This window comes from Schistocerca serialis, chromosome 9 (genome assembly GCF_023864345.2).
Source record: "Schistocerca serialis cubense isolate TAMUIC-IGC-003099 chromosome 9, iqSchSeri2.2, whole genome shotgun sequence".
NCBI classification, from domain to species: domain Eukaryota; kingdom Metazoa; phylum Arthropoda; class Insecta; order Orthoptera; family Acrididae; genus Schistocerca; species Schistocerca serialis.
This window is the reverse complement of record NC_064646.1, coordinates 278,068,757-278,087,498: the sequence shown is the minus strand read 5'-3', so window position 1 is coordinate 278,087,498 and position 18,742 is coordinate 278,068,757. Positions and strand designations below refer to the sequence as shown.

Here is an 18,742-nt window from a genome sequence, read left to right as displayed (position 1 = left end):
GATGGAATTTTTTCACTATTTTTCCTGAAATCAGCATTGAAAACACTATAAAAATCACTTAATAAATTTGAAACAATTTTTATGTCGCAGACCTGTGTAATCTGTTGCCCATAGGAAATAGATACCGTGTGCTTATTGCTACTATACAGCAACAAGGATTTTAGATACAGGGAGTTGCCCACTTGATTGGCATACACTACTTTCACATAATTCAAATATTCATTTTTTTGTTCTGGATACAAAACATTGGAGAATTGCCTTGTAGTGGCTGCCTTGTGTCAACAACACCTGCTAGTGACCGCTTCCTGCAAATTTTGGCTCGTATGTTCCCCAAGGAGAACGAAACAGACCCAGTCATAACTTTAAGGTGTCTAGAATCCGACCAGTGTAATGAATGTGATAAATATAGGAATGGACAGGGAAATGCTGGCTGACTGTACAATAACTTCCAGCTCATTCAGTAAACCTTTCAGGGTAACAATTGGAAGTAGGGAGCAGTGGAAGAATGAGGCAAGATACTTGTCAGGACACCTGGTCTGATTTACTGAGGGCTTGAAACAACTGAAGGTGCTGGGGCCAGTGTATACAAAGTGCAGCCTACACTAGGGGGTAATTTCTCAATGGAAGCTGGCCACGATATTTCAGGTGGAAATATTTGCTTTCACAGCATGTGCAGAGGAGATTCTATGTAGATGCTACAAGAATTATTACTTCTATATTCATTCATACAGTCAAGCAGCTCTGAAATCTGTATCAGCCCATGTAGTGGGGTCAAAGGTCATTCTCTCAGGAATTAGTAGCAGTGAATAAGCTGATAGGCTAGACAGGACAGGTGCGACAACTCCATTTATGGGAATGCAACCTGTCTTAACCACCATTAAGGTAATAGTAAAATCAAAACTACATAGCTAGATCATGAGCATCACCCAGAATATTGGACTAAGATCCAGAAAACAAGAACATGGCAAACTATTAATGCCAGAGCCATCTTTTAAGAGAAGTATTACAATTGTGGGCTTGCAAATGAGACAGATTGCCCGTGGTAAGATTAATGACTGGTCATGGGACCTTCAAGAAACACTTGCACACAATGGGCGTAGAGAAAGAAGCAACTAAGTATAGGCTATGTTGTGAAGGAGAAGAAACTGCGTCACATTTCATTTGTAGTGTGAAGACACAGAATATTTGAGCCTTTAATTCTTGAAGAAGTTGTAACTCACAAAGAAATAGCAAAGGATCTCCTACACCACTTTAAGGGTACAGGCTGATATTACTAGAATGACAAGGAGAGAAATCACACAGTATGCTCGGTTCCAGTGTGGCCAACAGTAGAATAAGACCTGTTGTTTTGTCTCACTATGTAAATCAAATTAAGTAAATACCAGGTAGGATCCATTTTACATTGTATGGAATGGACCATCACAATATTCCTTGTTACCCAAAGCAGTTTTTGATTTCTCAGATGAGCACTTTCAGGCTGCCTTATTTTGGCTATAGCTTTGTCTGTATCTCATAGCAAAGTTTGTTTCTAGTTCTATAAGGTTTATTGAGTCTCCCGTAATCTATACCTTCAGACAGTTGCAAATATGTAGGTGGTGCAAACATTTTTGATCAATTTATGAGACTGTGAATTATGAGGTGGCAGTGTAGACTAGTTTGAATAAAACATTTTGTAAAACATGTGCTCAGTTTTTATTGGCTGCATAGATAAGCTTCAGTTTGAATTGTGGTACTCCATTGCAATGGGTTGATTTATCAATTATCAATTTTGTTTTGAGTTTCAAATTATGAAATCGTGTTTGAGTTTTCGTAATTGAATTTTTCAGTTAAGATTGTGACTTATTGGTCGGGTCTACTGTAACATTCAAATATGCTGCACATGTTTACAAATGCTGGGTATGCCAATGTGGTATTTGTTTACGGGTTTTGTAATGGAAACACTGCTGCTGCTTGTATAGAATATGGTAGATGATTTCAAAACTGTGTAGTAACAGAGCCAAAAGTTTTTACTCATGTTTTCACTAAACAGCAGGAGACTGGTGCAGTGCCCATCAGTCATAGTTCATCGGAATGTGCAAATGAACAAAATGTGGATGTAGTAGAATACATCAGTCAGTTGGTAGAATGTAGTTCTTCATCAACTGCATGTAGAATTTTTACACAGATCAGTCCACATATAAGAATATGGCAGACATGATGTATACAAGGCTTCTGTACTTGCCATTTACAGTGGATTTGAGAGGGAGATGAAGATTGATGATTGGAATTTTATAGTTGGCTAATTGCAAATCACCAAGTAATCCCATTAATGCTGTTCACTAATGAAGCCACTTTCATTTTTATTAGTATCAGTAAGGCTTGTAGCTCACACTGGTGGTCCAACAAAAATACACAGTCCTCTGTGGAGACACATTTTCAAAAACACTTCTCTGTAAATGTGTTATGTGATAGTCACTTGATTGTGTTACTGCATTATCTTATAGTGCCCCATTATCTGGACTTTCTTAAAACCAGCTTCTAGTGTTATTGGAAGAAATATCTTTGGCTACAAGGATGGTTATGTTCTTCCAGTATGGTGGCCACCCTTTCCCCTGAACATTGTAAGTCATCAGGAGACACATCATCTAAGCCTAACATTTCCTGGAAGTTAGATCAGCAGAAATGGTCATGTTTCTTGGCCACCACTGTCCCCGGGCCGTACTCCTATAGATTTTTGGCTGTGGGGTGGTTGAAATGTGAATTCTACAAAGAAGTAGGAAGCATAAGAGAGAGATTGACCATTTGGAATGTGTATAGTACGGTGCCCATAAAAGACAACACCAGAAGGGCTACACATAGTGGTATTAAGATAATTGAAAGGTGCATTAAAATCAGAGGTGGAATTTATAAAAATCAACTTTGAGCTTTGCATGTGCATTTGCTACCACTTTCTGTGAGTGTTTAGTCAGGTTACCTTCTAAAAACTGTGTCTCTGAAACCAACACGAATTGGACACATTATATACATTGCTTTATTTGAATTAGTCTTGACTAGCACTTCCTAAAATATTTACCATTCCTCCTGAAGGATCCTGTATACAAATAAGCAGAAGTCCCCAGTATTATTTGAATATAGCATTATCAATAAACCACTAGATTCTTTAGCATGGTTTAAGTAAAGCTGTAATTGAACAGTGGCACAGTGCACAGAAATGTACGCATTACATTATTTTAGTGTTCCCTTATGCTTGTGACACAGTTAAACCAAAGAAATAAAATAAGTAGATCATCAATTGGTCACACTCACCCCATGGGTGAACATATGGCTCCAAGCCCTTGGAATATTACTTCCCTTTCATTCTAGCAGCTCTAACCTCTGCCTTATTCTGCCGGTCAGTGCCACGAGTCCTCTTATTAGCATACACTCTGGGCATGCTTCAGCAACAGTCGTGGGGACATGACAGTGGAGAGCAGGCCTTTTGGCTTAACTGCCCAGCTCACTAGTGTGCTACAGGGGCACCTGGCACGCCCTAAATCAGTGAGACTTAACTAGACAAGCAAAGCTCTGTCTGGCTGAACGTTTATTACCCTAGTGCCTCCTAGAAACAGAATTGATTTTTCTGCTCAAACATTTGACAGGTGATCTTTGAGGGAGTACAAACACAACCAACAAAGAAAGCTCAAGTGGTGGACAATCTTCCGGAGAGAACAAAATAAAAGAATTATGGTAAAGAGGGTAATGGGGAACAAACTTTGTCAAAATTCATTTATAGTAGTTATGAGAGAGGAGGGATCCTTTGAAATGATCTCCGTTTTACATATTCCCAAAGCCGTAAAGCAATTGCTGGTTCTTTGAAAGAAGTCAAATGACTTAGAAACAGCATTTTACTGGTTGAAATAGCAATGTCAAAGTGTCTAAGCTGCTGAAGAGCAAAAAATAGGTAACTACCTTAAAATAATTGAAATGTGTAACACCCTTGATTTCAGGAAGAGGATAAGTCACCAGCCTTGATATAATGGAAATAGAAGAATAATAGTCAATGTGAACATCACAGAAGTGAAAAAATTATGAAGAAAGTAAGTGGGTCACTAAAAAAAAAGACATTAATTTTAATGTTTTAACACTTCCATACTACCAGAGCATATCATGGCTGTTTTTATCTGTCTCAAAATTAGACCCTATATACAAAACCCAGTGCAAAGCCACATGAAGCAAATGAATTGTGTACATCTCTACTCAAGAGTTTAAATTGTCCAGATGATCATCCTGTGTGATGCAGTGATTGCTGTGTGCTGGTGTTGCTGTCATCGTCATCTCTGAAGATTGGTTGGATGTAGCTCTTCATGCTAGTCTAGCAAGTCTCTTCATCTCTACAGAACTACTGCAGATAACATCCATTTGGACCTTCTTGCTGTATTCAAGACTTCATCTCCATTTACAGTCACTCTCTCCGCCCCCCCCCCCCCCCCCCCCCCAAAAAAAAAAATCAACGCAACAATTCCTTCCAATACGAAATTGATAATGTCATCATGCCTCGTGCTGTGTCCTATCAAAAGAATCCTTCATTTAATTGAGTTGTACCAAAAATTTCTATTTTCCACAATTCGACTAAGCACCTCCTCATTTGTTATTCGACCTACCAATCTAATCTTCTTAATCTTCTTGTCTGAATTGTGTACCGTCCACATATTACTTCTGTACAAGGCTGCACTCCAGACAAATACCTCCTGAAAATTCTTCCAAATGCTTAAATTGGTATTAGATGTTAACAAATTCTTGTTTCTCAGAAATGCTTTTCTTACTATTGCCAGTCTGTGTTTTCACCTCTCTGCTCTTCCCATCAGGGATTTTTCTGCCAAAACAGCAAACCTCACCTGTTGCTTTTAGTATTTCATTTCATAATCTGATTTTCTCATAATCACCTGATTTGATTCAACCACAACCCATTACCCTTGTTTTTCTTTTGTTAATGTTCATCTTAATCTGTTTCCCAGACACAACCATTCTGTTTAAAGTCTGTTGCCATGTCGGAAAGAATAAAAATGTTATTAATGAACCTCAAAGTGCTCTCTCTCTCTCTCTCTCTCTCTCTCTCTCTCTCTCTCTCTCTCTCTCAATTCTTACTGAATGCTCAGACTGAATATCATGGGATACAAGTTACAAGCCTGTCTCACTCCCTACTCAAATACTGCTTCCCTTTCACATCCCTTGACTCTTCAGTTGCCCAAGTGCCATCTGATTTTTGTGCCTGTGTGAATAACCTTTTTCTCCATGTATTTTTCTGTTACTACCTTCAAAATTGCAAAGAACAGAGCTCAGTCACAATTGCCAAAAGCTGCTGACTTCCCTATTTCATCTCTCAGAGCTACCCATTCATCCTCTGTTATGCTCTTTTCCCCCATTCCAGTCAAATGTTGCATAATGTTCTCACTGAAACTCAACATGCTGTGGTTCCTTCAACTTATCCAGGTTTTATTTTTTTAAATTCCTGTCTTTTTGCAATTTTTTTCAGTTTTGTCTGCATTTCATAACAAACTGTGGTCAGAATTCGTATCTGACCCTGCAAAAGCCCTACAGTTTAAAAAATGATTTCAAAATCTCCATCTTACCAATATGTAATTAACCTGAAATCTTCGTGTCCCTCAATCTCCTCCACCAAGCGAGGTGGCAAAATAGTTAGCACACAGGACTCGTATTCAGGTGGATGATGGTTCAAACCCATGTCCAACCGTCCTGATTTAAGTTTTCCATGATTTCGCTAAATTGCTTCAGGCAAAAGCCAGAATGGTTCCTTTCAAAGGGCAAGGTGGAGTTACTATCCTTCCCTAGGTTTTATGGGGGTTATGTTAAAGATTCCCATTCATGAATCCTTTCCTAATCTGAGCTTACGCTCCATTAAACACTAATCCTCCTCCTCCTCCTCCTCCTCCTCCTCCTCCTCCTCTGTCTCTTCCACATATACAACCTTCTTTCACAATTCTTCAACTGAATGATATGGATGATTAACTTATTCTCTGTTTAAAATTCTACCAGGTGGCTTCCTCTTTCATTCATTTCCCCTAGTCAAGATTCCTATACCATTTTTCCTTCTCTTCCTTTTTCTACTATGTGTGTGCATATTGAAGGAAGAAATTTCAGAGATTGAAGCTGATGAGGAGATTCCAGCTCAGAAAGTCTTCAAGGCAATACAGCCTCAAATTTTCACCTCATCCTTTGCAACAGCTCTGAAGAACTTGTCACCAAGAGCAACATATCAACTTAAATTCAAACATTAGAGTCAAGCATAAATATAAGTATTTGCAGTTGCATCTGCGAAGTGAAAATTCCCTCTGAATTCTCAAGTGCTCCAAAGCTGGTGAAAGGGTCGTCCAAATAAAAATTTTCAATGTTGGGGAAACTAATGAGCTAGCATCTCCACCCATAAAAACACCACCACTTCCAAGTAAAGTGCTAGGTTCGACCAAAAAACTGACCAAAGCCAAAGTAAATTGCCATAAAAACCTAGAATTACTAGACACAGTTACTTTTTGATTTGAAAAAAAATGTTGTGGACATAGATGTCTTCATGAAACTGAATAGCCTATCACCTGCACATCACTGCAACAGAAGAAAAATGGAAAAGAAAACCCTCACAGATTGGTAGCTCCCATAATTCATCACAATGTGAACATATTCAGAAGAGAAGTCCACACACAGAGTAAGCCACTATGCCTGTGTCAATAGGGGACACAGTGAGAAGTTTCTCATGCCATGTTCCCTGAACTAGATCTCTCCTCGGAAATGGGGACATTGCTAATAGTGGATTGATGGTTATTTATTACTAGCACATGCTGCACTTCAGCTATCCCCCTCTCCACTAACTTCCTGGCAATAGCCATTGTCACTCATGTGTCGCTAAAACACCATATGTGCTGTATAGTCCTACTTCATGAACCACTTGTTAAAGAGGCTCTTGTAGACCTAATTAAGCATCCTCCCTCCCCAAGTCATTCATCAGTGAAAGAGAGTTTAATGCACACCGTGAAATTTGAGGTTCGCACAATACCTGACCCAGGTGGTCAAGGTCTCATTATTCTGGAAGACATCTGTCTTGTAAACAAATGCCAAATAATATATTTTAGCACAGCTACAGGGGCCGTTCTTATCCATTGACTCTCAGAGACATTGCAGAGTATGAAGTGGACACTGTTCTATAATTAGGCTCCCTCTTTCATATCTCAGTCCATTTTCCACACAAAGGTCTGCACAGCAGAGTGAACTAGACCCTAGCTCATTATGTAGTTTATAACATAAAGACAGGGACAGAGGGACAACATGATGAAGGCTCATGTCCAGGCCAAAGACCCTAGCAGCCTTTTAGGTCACGAGGGCAGAAGCATGGCGAACACTTGGATGACAGATAAGAATGGGTCAAGATTTTCTGAATTCCGTTAATTGTATTACATGTGCCGTAAGAATGAATGACGGAATTGTTTTAACTTCTCCATCTGACACTGTTCAAGCAGTGGCTAGTTGTTTTCATTGTATAACGTCTGGCGGCAACAAAGATCCCACATTTCGTATATCTGAAAGAAGCTACTGAGAGACTGCAGTTTGACTTACATTGTGACAACCAAGCAGCATGTAAACTGCCTCTTTCCTCTGTGGGAATTGAAAATGCAATAAGATGCTGCTACAGATATAACACCAGGACCTTATGCTGTGTGTAGCATGCTATATCAGTTGCGTTAAGAATCAAAGTAAATATTTCTTGGTCCCTTTTACTGCATGTGCTCACAGAACTATACCCAAATTCTTGAAGGGGAATCTTTAACATACCTCTCATAAAATCCAGGGAAGGATTGTAACACCACAAGCAATTACCTTAGTGACTCTCATGAGATAGTTAAGAAAGACCCTTGATGCTGTCTTTTGTGGATGTTGTAAACAAACATATTAACTGCTCCCAGTATGGATGCAGAAATTTTTGTCCTATACTAGATAACCTGACGTTAAGGGAGGTGGCTGTACAGGAAGCTTCCCCATGTCGACAGCACCATATAAAGATTTTTTTTTTTTTTATTGATAAAGCAATTTACTCTACTACACAGTGCAACAGACTCAACCAACTTCATAATTACCGCTTCCATGAACAGTTACCACTATGTAATAGTTGTCCTTGCAGGACAAGTACTCTTTACCAAGTGGGATACTTGCTTTCAAGATTTTATAAAAAATAATGTTGTTCCTTAAGGGAACATTTTTAAGTGTTACTTTCTCTACCATTGTTCTAAACAGTATGGTCGCTGAGAATGTTAGAATTTACTGCTCCTCCTCCCATCTAGCATCGATAACTTGTCATTTCAGTTGACACTCCAGAGGCTGACTGATGACAATCAGGTTTCAAGTTTTCAGATGATAAATAATAGTGTGTGTTCATTTTAATCATGCTTGTCATAGCTATAATAAAGTAGAATTGCATTTTGATTGCACCATTCTCCATTTTAGTCTCTCAGGTTCAAAGGCTCCCATGGCATCAAACCTGTGGAACTTTAAATTTAGTAAGAGTACTTAAATCTTGAGACATTGTAAAGTGTATAAGTGAGAAGGTTTGGGGTGCAGATAGGTCATGTCTACAACAGTTTAATAAACATGCATTTGGTTCCGTCAAGATTATAGGTGTACCATTTATGGTTCAGCCAAAACTTCTGTCTTATATTTTGGACACATTACAGCATGCAGGTATCACCCTGAAACAAGAACTCGCAGAAAAAGCCTATTCTAAATTTCTAGTGAACCAGTATTTACTAGTCAATGGCAGCTCCTAATAATGCCATATGCCTTTAAAGAAAAGTCAGTCAGCTAAATTTGTCAAAGTTTCTCCAGCATTCATAATCATTGCTCACACTGCAGTGAGTGACTATTCCTAAACCACCGTGCCACATAGTCATTAGGCTTCTGGGTGAAACGGCCTGTAGTAGAGAGCGACCTAAAAGATACTGAGTTTTTCCTTCTGTGTTGGCACAAGATGCCACTTATGAAAAGAAAATCCATAATAAATTTTAAATTTCTTCATACAACTTGTAGAATGTGACAGTTTTTTTAGTTAGTTAATTAATTGTGTGTTCCTCAGGTCATAATTGTGACCTCTGGCAATGATATAGAATGAGTCAATTTAATTGCTACTACATCTTCTTGGAGAAAGCTATGATAACATGGTGACATGCTGATTATTTCCATGAATGACTTAAGGTGTGTGTGTGTGTGTGTGTGTGTGTGTGTGTGTGTGTGTGTGTGTGTTGTTTTGTCTTGTTGGTATACAGTAATTTATAGCATAAAGTCTTACTATTAATGTTCCTGTTTTCAAAATGTGATTGATTTGAAACAGTGCTCTGTTAGGCTGTTGCCAGTGTGCCCCACTGTTTCAAAGAGCTGTCTTTAAGAGTGGACACCACGTATCATCCTTTTTACAAACTTCTGTTCAACAATCACTGTATTTCCAATACAAGTTATGCCAGAATTTGGTGCTTTAAGGCATTAGTGAATGAAAATATGAAAAGTAACTAAATGTTTTTGACATCTTCTTTTCCAAATTCTGATATTCGTAACACAAATGTTGTAGAACTTAGATTTTTAAGGTTATTTTTCAACATGTAACTTCCTGTTTAGGTTCTTAACAACACAAATACCAAAGAATTTAGAATATTCAGTTTCATTATTGATGTACTTGTGCAGTACTGAATTTCATGTACCTACAGAACTGATTCATAGTGAGCTATATTGTTAGGAAACTAATGTTTGTCAGTAATGAAGAACTCTTTTTAGATCATTAATGAAGAAAATTTGCTTTGATTTTAAAACCAGCATCATTGATCAATTTAAAAAGTTAGGTCAGTTTAGTTTTCCGTAAATGAGAACAAAGAGGAAAGTCTTTACTGAAACCATTGTGATTAGTCTCATTATGATGATTTAGGTTACTGGCCTTGAACAGCGTCAGTGTCATTTGATATGATACCCACATTGATTTACTATCTATCTCTACAAAAATCAATTCCTCTTCCCAATCTTTATTAAGCACTTTATTTTATTTTCACTTCATAGACACCGTAGTAACTGTAAGGACATCAGCAAAAAATCACAATTTTACTTTAACAGTGTTACTGTATGGGGAACAACAAAACCATTACTGTTGACAGGAGTAACTGGTTAACTGCTGTGTATAGTGTTATCAGGATGACAAGAAGATTGTGTGTGTACAGCATTGTCAAGTGACAAGAGTCACATTAGACTGAGGCAGGAGCTGCATGTGGTTCACAAACCGTGTTGTGGCCACCCCTGATATATATTAACAACTACTAATGAGATCCAATATTGACCTTGTTGTACACTGTAGTGATTATTACCCATTCTGAAAATTATATTTTAGCACTCTGTGTGTTCCTTAGTGCAACAATCTTCATCCATTTTACGAGGTGCATTCAAGTTCTGAGGCCTCCGATTTTTTTTCTCCGGACTGGAAAGAGATAGAAACATGCGCATTGTTTTAAAATGAGGCCGCGTTCATTGTCAATACGTCCCAGAGATGGCAGCACCGTACGGCAGATGGAATTTTACCGCCAGCGGAGAGAATGAGAACTGTTTTAAATACTTAAAATGGCGACGTTTTCCTTACTTGAACAGCGTGCAATCATTCGTTTTCTGAATTTGCGTAGTGTGAAACCAGTTGAAAATCATCGACAGTTGAAGAAGACATGTGGTGATGTAGTTATGGATGTGTCGAAAGTGCGTTCGTGGGTGCGACAGTTTAATGAAGGCAGAACATCGTGTGACAACAAACCGAAACAACCTCGGGTTCACACAAGCCGGTCTGACGACATGTCGAGAAAGTGGAGAGAATTGTTATGGGGGATCGCCGAATGACTGTTGAACAGATCACCTCCAGAGTTGGCATTTCTGTGGGTTCTGTGCACACAATCCTGCATGACGACCTGAAAATGCAAAAAGTGTCATCCAGGTGAGTGCCACGAATGCTGATGGACGACCACATGGCTGCCCGTGTGGCATGTTGCCAAGCAATGTTGACGCGCAACAACAGCATGAATGGGACTTTCTTTTCGTCGGTTGTGACAATGGATGAGACGTGGATGCCATTTTTCAATCCAGAAACAAAGCGCCAGTCAGCTCAATGGAAGCACACAGATTCACCGCCACCAAAAAAATTTCGGGTAACCGCTAGTGCTGAAAAAAGATGGTGTCCATGTTCTGGGACAGCGAGGGCGTAATCCTTACCCATTGCGTTCCAAAGGGCACTACGGTAACAGGTGCATCCTACGAAAATGTTTTGAAGAACAAATTCCTTCCTGCACTGCAACAAAAACGTCCGGGAACGACTGCGCGTGTGCTGTTTCACCAAGACAACGCACCCGCACATCGAGCTAACGTTACGCAACAGTTTCTTCGTGATAACAACTTTGAAGTGATTCCTCATGCTCCCTACTCACCTGACCTGGCTCCTAGTGACTTTTGGCTTTTTCCAACAATGAAAGACACTCTCCGTGGCCACACATTCACCAGCCGTGCTGCTATTGCCTCAGCGACTTTCCAGTGGTCAAAACAGACTCCTAAAGAAGCCTTCGCCGCTGCCATGGAATCATGGCGTCAGCGTTGTGAAAAATGTGTACATCTGCAGGGCGATTACGTCGAGAAGTAATGCCAGTTTCATCGATTTCGGGTGAGTAGTTAATTAGAAAAAGAATCGGAGGCCTTAGAACTTGAATGCACCTTGTAGTTTGCTAGAGTGGAAAATCTGAGTTTCTCTAGGATGATGCTGTCAACTGCACTATCAAATTGTTTCAACAAATCACTAAAAATTCCAGTGGGTAATATTTTGTCATTTAAATTTGGTATAACCTGATTCATGAGTTGAAGTAGCATATTCTGAGAGTGGGTAACTGACTAAGAATCTTATTTTGAGAGTATCGGTGAGAAGGATGTAAGTAGTGAGACTTATCAGTAATTGTTCATTTCTTACTTCCTTACTTTCTGGTAGAGGCACCTGACGGTAGCATATTTTTTCTGCCTAGAAATATCTCCTGTGATTTTATATGTTGCATGTGTCACTGAATACACTGTATATAAGTGAAGAACAGAATTTTAGTACTATTCTAGAAATATAATCAACTGCATGATAGTTTTTGTGGTTAAAATGGCTCTGAGCTCTATGGGACTTAACTTCTGAGGTCATCAGTCCCCTAGAACTTAGAAATACTTAAACCTAACTAACCTAAGGACATCACATACATCCATGCCCGAGGCAGGATTCGAACCTGTGACCGCATCAGTCGCGCGGCTCCAGACTGTAGCACCTAGAACCGCTCGGCCACTCCGGCCGGCATAGTTTTTGTGGTTTAGGAGTTAATTACATTTGCAATTTCCTTGGTGGAGCATGGAGTGTCATTGTGATTTACCTGAATGTATCTGGCATTCACACACACACACACACACACACACACACACACACACTGCCTACTGTGTCTAGGTGTGGAAGCTGGTGCGGAGAGGGTAGGGGCTGGGGAAGCTGTAAAGCTGCTTGTGGTAGCATCCACAGACATGGTGGGGGCCCATGACTGCTTTCGAGATAGGGTTGCTTTGATGAGACAGGAGATACCTATGACTGTACTGGAGTGGGTGGTGTTGGAAGGATGTATGGGACAGGTCTTGCCTCTAGATCTATTGCCATGAGCCAAATGTTTTGGAGCATGGGTGGAGAAGGGATTGACAAGGATATTGCATAGGTTCAGTAGACGGCTGGCATGACAATCAACAAGCTAGCTCTCTCTCTCTCTCTCTCTCTCTCTCTCTCTCTCTCTCTCTCTCTCTTTGCATGAATGTCCACTGACTGACTGGGGCCAAGAGAGAGATGGACCACTCATTTGCATCATTTGGATTGGTCCTATCAGCACAAACTTTTTTGAATTGCTCATGTGGGAACTCTCATTGCAGTATATCGTACATTTCTGTAACCCTCCTGGCCTCAACCTTTGCTAGTCCCTGTCCTTTCCTGTTTCCACTCCAGCACTAAGTAGTCTTCTATTCCACCAACAAACCCACAAGTCTTTTTCCACTTTACTTCTCTCCTTTTCTGCTCTTCTTCTCCCTGACCCCACCATGTCCTTGCACACTACCATGCCTACTCTGCTATTGCTCTCCCTCCCTGCACCAATCTCCTCCTCACCACTACAACCACCAATGCCACCACCACCACCACCACCACCACCACCAACAACAACAACAACAACAACAACAACTACTTCTCTCTCATCAGATGCAGTTGCTGTACACAGTCTGTCCTCATATTTTAGTAGGGCCTTTTGGCCAAAAGCTCTATATGTTGAATAGCAGTCAGTTCTTTTCACAATATCATCATTATTCCATACTGGATTTTCCATTGTTTGATTTTTGCCCAGTGCCTTTTCTTCCTTCCTGCAACATAGTGGTGTTTTCCGTTATTACTATTCTCTAATGCATTACTTTACTCAATGTCCATACTTTTCTTTGTCTGCTCTGCTATGTTTTGTCTGCCTCCTTCCAAATCACACATACTCTGACTTCCGAGCCGCACTATATCCACTTTCTCATCCACATGCAACACACGGCTACCTGAGCATGCTGATTATTGGTGCAGCATATCATGTCCCACATCATTACTGCCGGTATAATAATCCTAGAACTTCAAATTGATCACCCTTTCTACTTCACTCTCAGACGTTTTTGCGTGTTATTTTCCGTGCGTTCCTGTGCCACATGAACTTGTTGAACCTCGACCTGCCAAACTCCCCCCCTCCATTCCTCTACTTTTATTCCAGAATGTGTGTACTAATCTTCTCTAATCTATTTACATCTGCTGTCCCCTCTCTTCACACATGTCCATCCACTGACCTGCATCCCACATTGTCTTTTTATTTATTTTTCTCTTTTATCTCCTTGTGTTTTCAAGTCTATTTAAGTTCGTTTTCACCTTTCACTATCATCCCTACTCCCTCATGTTTCACCTTTTTTCCCTATACTTCATCCATTCTGTTCTTTTTGTGTTTTTTCCAACAGATTTTTATGAGTTTTTCCCATGTATTTTTACATAATTTACATTTTAAAAAAGTGTTAACATATTTCTATCATCAGAATAAAATCCTTTGTAAGGAAAGATCTTTTTTTGCTCAATTCATAAACTACACACATTCATATTCAGCAGAAGCACTGATAACTATATCATTGGGAGCAGTAAAATCACCATCATCACCGATTTGATCAGACCCAGACTTGAGAAGACTCTTATAAAATTGTACGTAAAGAGCAATATCCTTTAGCTATTGGACAGAGTAACTGCTGAACTTATTTCAATGTTCCATTTCACTACATATTTAAAAACCTGTTTTGTAATTTACCAAAGGTTGGGGTTTGACAGACTTTTTTTAACATGTTTAACTTTGTCATGAACTATTCTCTTAGATATATCGCATATTGTAAAGTCTCAATATGTAATAACATACAAATATCATATCTCTGGCTTTCCTTTTGCTTCGGCAGTGTATTGTTGAAGTTTCTTCCTCAAAGCTTCAGCTCTTCTCAGATGCAGCTCTTTTTCTTTTAAGGGCGTCTTTCTTCTCAACATTAGTATGGTACTCATTGGATTTTTGAGTATAATGTGCAGTTTATCACAAATCATGCAAGTACCTGACTTTGGTAGTTGAAATCTGATGTTATACAGCTGACAGAGTACCCATCTCTATTGTTTCCACCGACAGATTGAATGCTTCTTTCTTCACTGTACTTTACAAGCTAATCACAAGATAATCCTGTGATATTAAAATCACTGTCAAAATACACTTGTGATATCATTGTGGAAAGCCTGGATTCCATCTTCAGGAATAGAATTTGTACGATTTTCGTGTTTTGCCCATTGATCTTTTTGAGTGTACTTCCCAACTTGTTTTAATATGGACTACCAGAAAAGACACTGTCCACACTCTGCAGTTGTTGATGTATATTGATGTTAAAATGATAGAAATTTTACTTGTGAGAAGAATGTTTTCACAGGAAATGATTTTGTAAGACCAAATAAATGTGTTCCTTCCCCCTCCCCCCTCCGAAGTCAGTTTTTCTTCACACTTCTGAAGACAATTGCACAGTTGCCCAACAGGGTGCCCAGGAATTAATTCCCATTTATGGTTTCTATTAGGTCAGGCTTCATTTCTTTTTCGCTTGTTTCTTGCCTTCTCAGCAGTACTTCTTTTCTGGTGTGTTGTAGTCTATTTGGTGTAGGATGTGGTGACCTGCTGCTTCCTTTTTCTCTATCAGTGGATGTGGACTGTGATTCTTTCCAGAAATAAAAACACACAAATGTTTGGAGAGAACTAAAACAGGATAAAAATGATATTAACTAACAGCATTTAATGTCAGGACCAAAACAATGCTAACCCTCAGACACCGGCATAGTATGTTTTTATGTTATTGGAATGTGAAATGAAAAAGTAACATCTTTATTAGAATTTATTGTTATATTTCACATCACATTTATGGTCTCATAGTGTTAACAATTTCCCCAAAATTTTAGTAAGCCTAAACCATTTGAGGTTAGACTGGTGGAAATATAATGTTAAGCCGCACTTCAGGTATTTTATACAATTGATGTATTCCCATGCTTACAATTGGGATTTGCATCACTGTCATCAGTAAATGGATCACAACCATCCTCGCCAAACAGCTATCTTTTTATTTGAATTCAAGATTACAACATAACTGCCATGTTTACTCCATAGGACGGCACTGTCTTCATCCAAAGATAAGATTAAAAATGCCGTAAGACAAAACAATGCATATAGTTATCAGCCCCTTCTAGCAGTAGAAATTGAACTATATGTTATCAGCACATAGTGCATTTGAAACCACAACATATGGCATGTACAGACTAATTTTCACAAAATTGAGGGTTAGCACTTTCTTCCACCATCCCTTTCAATTAATCTACCTGGAATCCCTCAGTTCATTCAGCACTGGAACATTGCAAACAAAGAACAGTTTGTTCAGGACTTTTTATAGCTAAAGGAAGAGGCAGTGAAAATTTTCCGGGTGCACAGCCATGTGGGCATTTTGGGAAATGTCAACCGATAAAGCAGCAAAGGAGATGCCACAGTTTCATCTTGGTGAAACATTTTTTCATATACCTCAAGTACCTCTTTAACTTGTGAATGTGAAAGTAGTACACTGGATGTTCTGAACACCTTTCACCTTACGTAATGTGATCCCAAAATTCAACATAATCTCTTTGCTGCTGGTGCTGAATAGTTCATGAGTTACTGTGTAATTTTGTTTCTGCTAAGGCAGAGACACACAATCAGATTATGCAGTGATATTTGTGGTGCAGAGCAAGAAATACAATACTAACTTCAGATGTGGGTTCTGTGTATGTGTCATATAATCAGTGAAATGCTGAGATGAATTAACTTTTTTTCTCATCATTGGGTGTGGTTTCTGTTTTTCAGTTTGCACTTTCTGTGTACGGCGCCCTTTTGGAACGAGCTGAACAACTTTCGTCTGCAGCTGAATCTGTGCAATTGGAGGAGTGGGCAGTTTTTGTTCAAAGACTGGGAGCAGCAGCTGCTGGCCTCCCATCAACACCTCTACCTGACATGCTGCAGCCACTGGATGGAACCCTTGCTGCATCAAACCTGAAGCGTCACTGCCCTCCATGTAGTGGTTGCGAATGGCTGACTCGAGCATTTGGCCCTCGGGATTCTTCCGTATCTCGCTAAGAAAATGGCAGAGGTGTACTTGTGTCCTGGAATTTCATTAATTCTACTGCATGTCTGCTGTTTGTGTGCACATACTTAATTATCCGAAGCTGTTAACCACTGAGAAGTCTCTTGCCCATTTGTGGTTGTTGCACATTAGTTTGTGTATTCCTACTTTTGAAGCTGTAAAGTTAATATGTAATGTTTTGAAATGAGACATGTGATATATGAGTAAGTCTCAGAGAAAACTATTCTGGCAGCTATATATATCTGTAAACTAGTAACATTGATTACCTCATTCTTACATAGTAAGAATGGGTTGTACGATTTGTATCTGTAAGAAGTGATGAAATGACATGTGGATAAGAAGTATGTGTGACTAGTGTACCTGCCAATTCTATACGTGATAAGTCTGATGATACTACAGTGTGTAGAGTGACACACTGTAAAATTAGCTGTTTTTGTTCATTTATTTGATAGATTAATATGTTCGTGTATCGAGTGTGTGTAATAGTTTTGTGTCCTTAGTCCAGAAAGCATCTATCTTTGTTGCTAAGAGAAGCACATTACAATCACCCTTTTGGTTTCTTGTCTCTCTAACTGGAACACAAAAGAAATTACTTTTTATTTTTCAGAGAGGTAGGAAGATAAAATGTGGAAAGTTTTAATAATAGGGTGCTCATAACTGCAATATAGAAGAAATAATTTTCTTATTCTTGTTGTACATTTATATTATATGAAAATGTATATTCAGTTTAGAAGTTACTACATAGTAATGGAGAATATTTTGTTGATTACAATTGCTCTGCTGTTCGTACTGAAATGTAGAGGCTAGCACTGAGAAGTCCATTAGTTATACACTATTTCCTGACACCAAGCAGTGGGCTACATGCCTGTTTTTGTCTATTATGTCCTGGGCAATTTGTATCTGAGGTTTGCTTTGGACTAAAAACCATGTAGCTTACAAACTCATAAGCGTTTAATTGCAATGATTGTTTATTTTAAGCTTGATAAAGAGTTTCTGATAGATTTTCTTAATATAACTATTGATTTCTGTCATTATCATTAATGATAAAGACTGTTGAGAAGCCAAGCTTTGGCTGTTTTGTTCCATGAGTTTAACGATGTGATGTGAAAGATTATGTTGAATGAGATCTGAATGTTCATTAAAAACCTGGTAGCCATATTAAGTTATAGTTTTGGGCTCCTATATATTTGAAAACTTAGTAATCAATTTTTAAATTGTTTTGGTAAAATTTGCAGTAATTTTAGATGTTCAGAGTCCTTCAGCTTTGAAAATGGGTGTGTCACTTTCTCAGCTAAAATGCGTATTCCCTCAAATTTAAATGCAGACCTGAAAAATATCATTTATTGATTTATTTACCATTCTGGTATTTGGACACTATTAATATGACTGCATACCTTAACCTTGTTGGAGATGTTCTAAATTTCATTTTCATGTGTTTAGCAAAATGATCGCAACATGTTGGCAGCTAATAACCTATGTTCATCAAGCTGTCAGTTACAAAGTAGCACCTTTCTGCAGTTATAGGAATGCTTCATTTGAAAATAGCTTGAAAACCGTCTCAAAGACATCCATATAATTTGTGGAACACATTTTGTGAATTGTAATACGTTTAATTTGGAGTTTATTTCAACATATTTTGGTTTCGTTCTTCTCTTAAACCCCCCCCCCCCCCCAAACCCTCACACAGTCAGTTTTAGAAAGTTGTTGTTTCATAACCTCTGTTCACAAAATCTGACATTACAGGCTACAAACTGTTTTCAAGGAAAAAATCCCGTATTTATCAGAAGTGTAATGAGCTGACAGGACCAATAAATAAAACAGGTGATAGCAAATTTTGGAAACTAAAATTTGTTACTGCCATGCATCATATCTCATATTTGTCCTGGACTCTACAATATTATCTGTGCGTACTTTCTTCATCTTTGTTCTTTAACTTCCAACGAACTCCCACAAGGTGGTAAAACCATTT

General features: G+C 38.8%; 1 protein-coding gene across 1 annotated transcript in view; it reads left to right on the top strand.

Annotated features, from left to right (window-relative positions):
* Positions 1 to 18,368, top strand: part of LOC126419538 (protein PAT1 homolog 1) — a 110,560-nt gene extending 92,192 nt beyond the window's left edge. The window contains exon 13 of the mRNA XM_050086728.1: positions 16,497 to 18,368. Within this exon, the coding sequence (XP_049942685.1) occupies positions 16,497 to 16,766 (270 nt within the window). The 3' untranslated portion in view covers positions 16,767 to 18,368. The remainder of the gene's footprint in view (positions 1 to 16,496) is intronic.
* Positions 18,369 to 18,742: the final 374 nt, after the last annotated feature.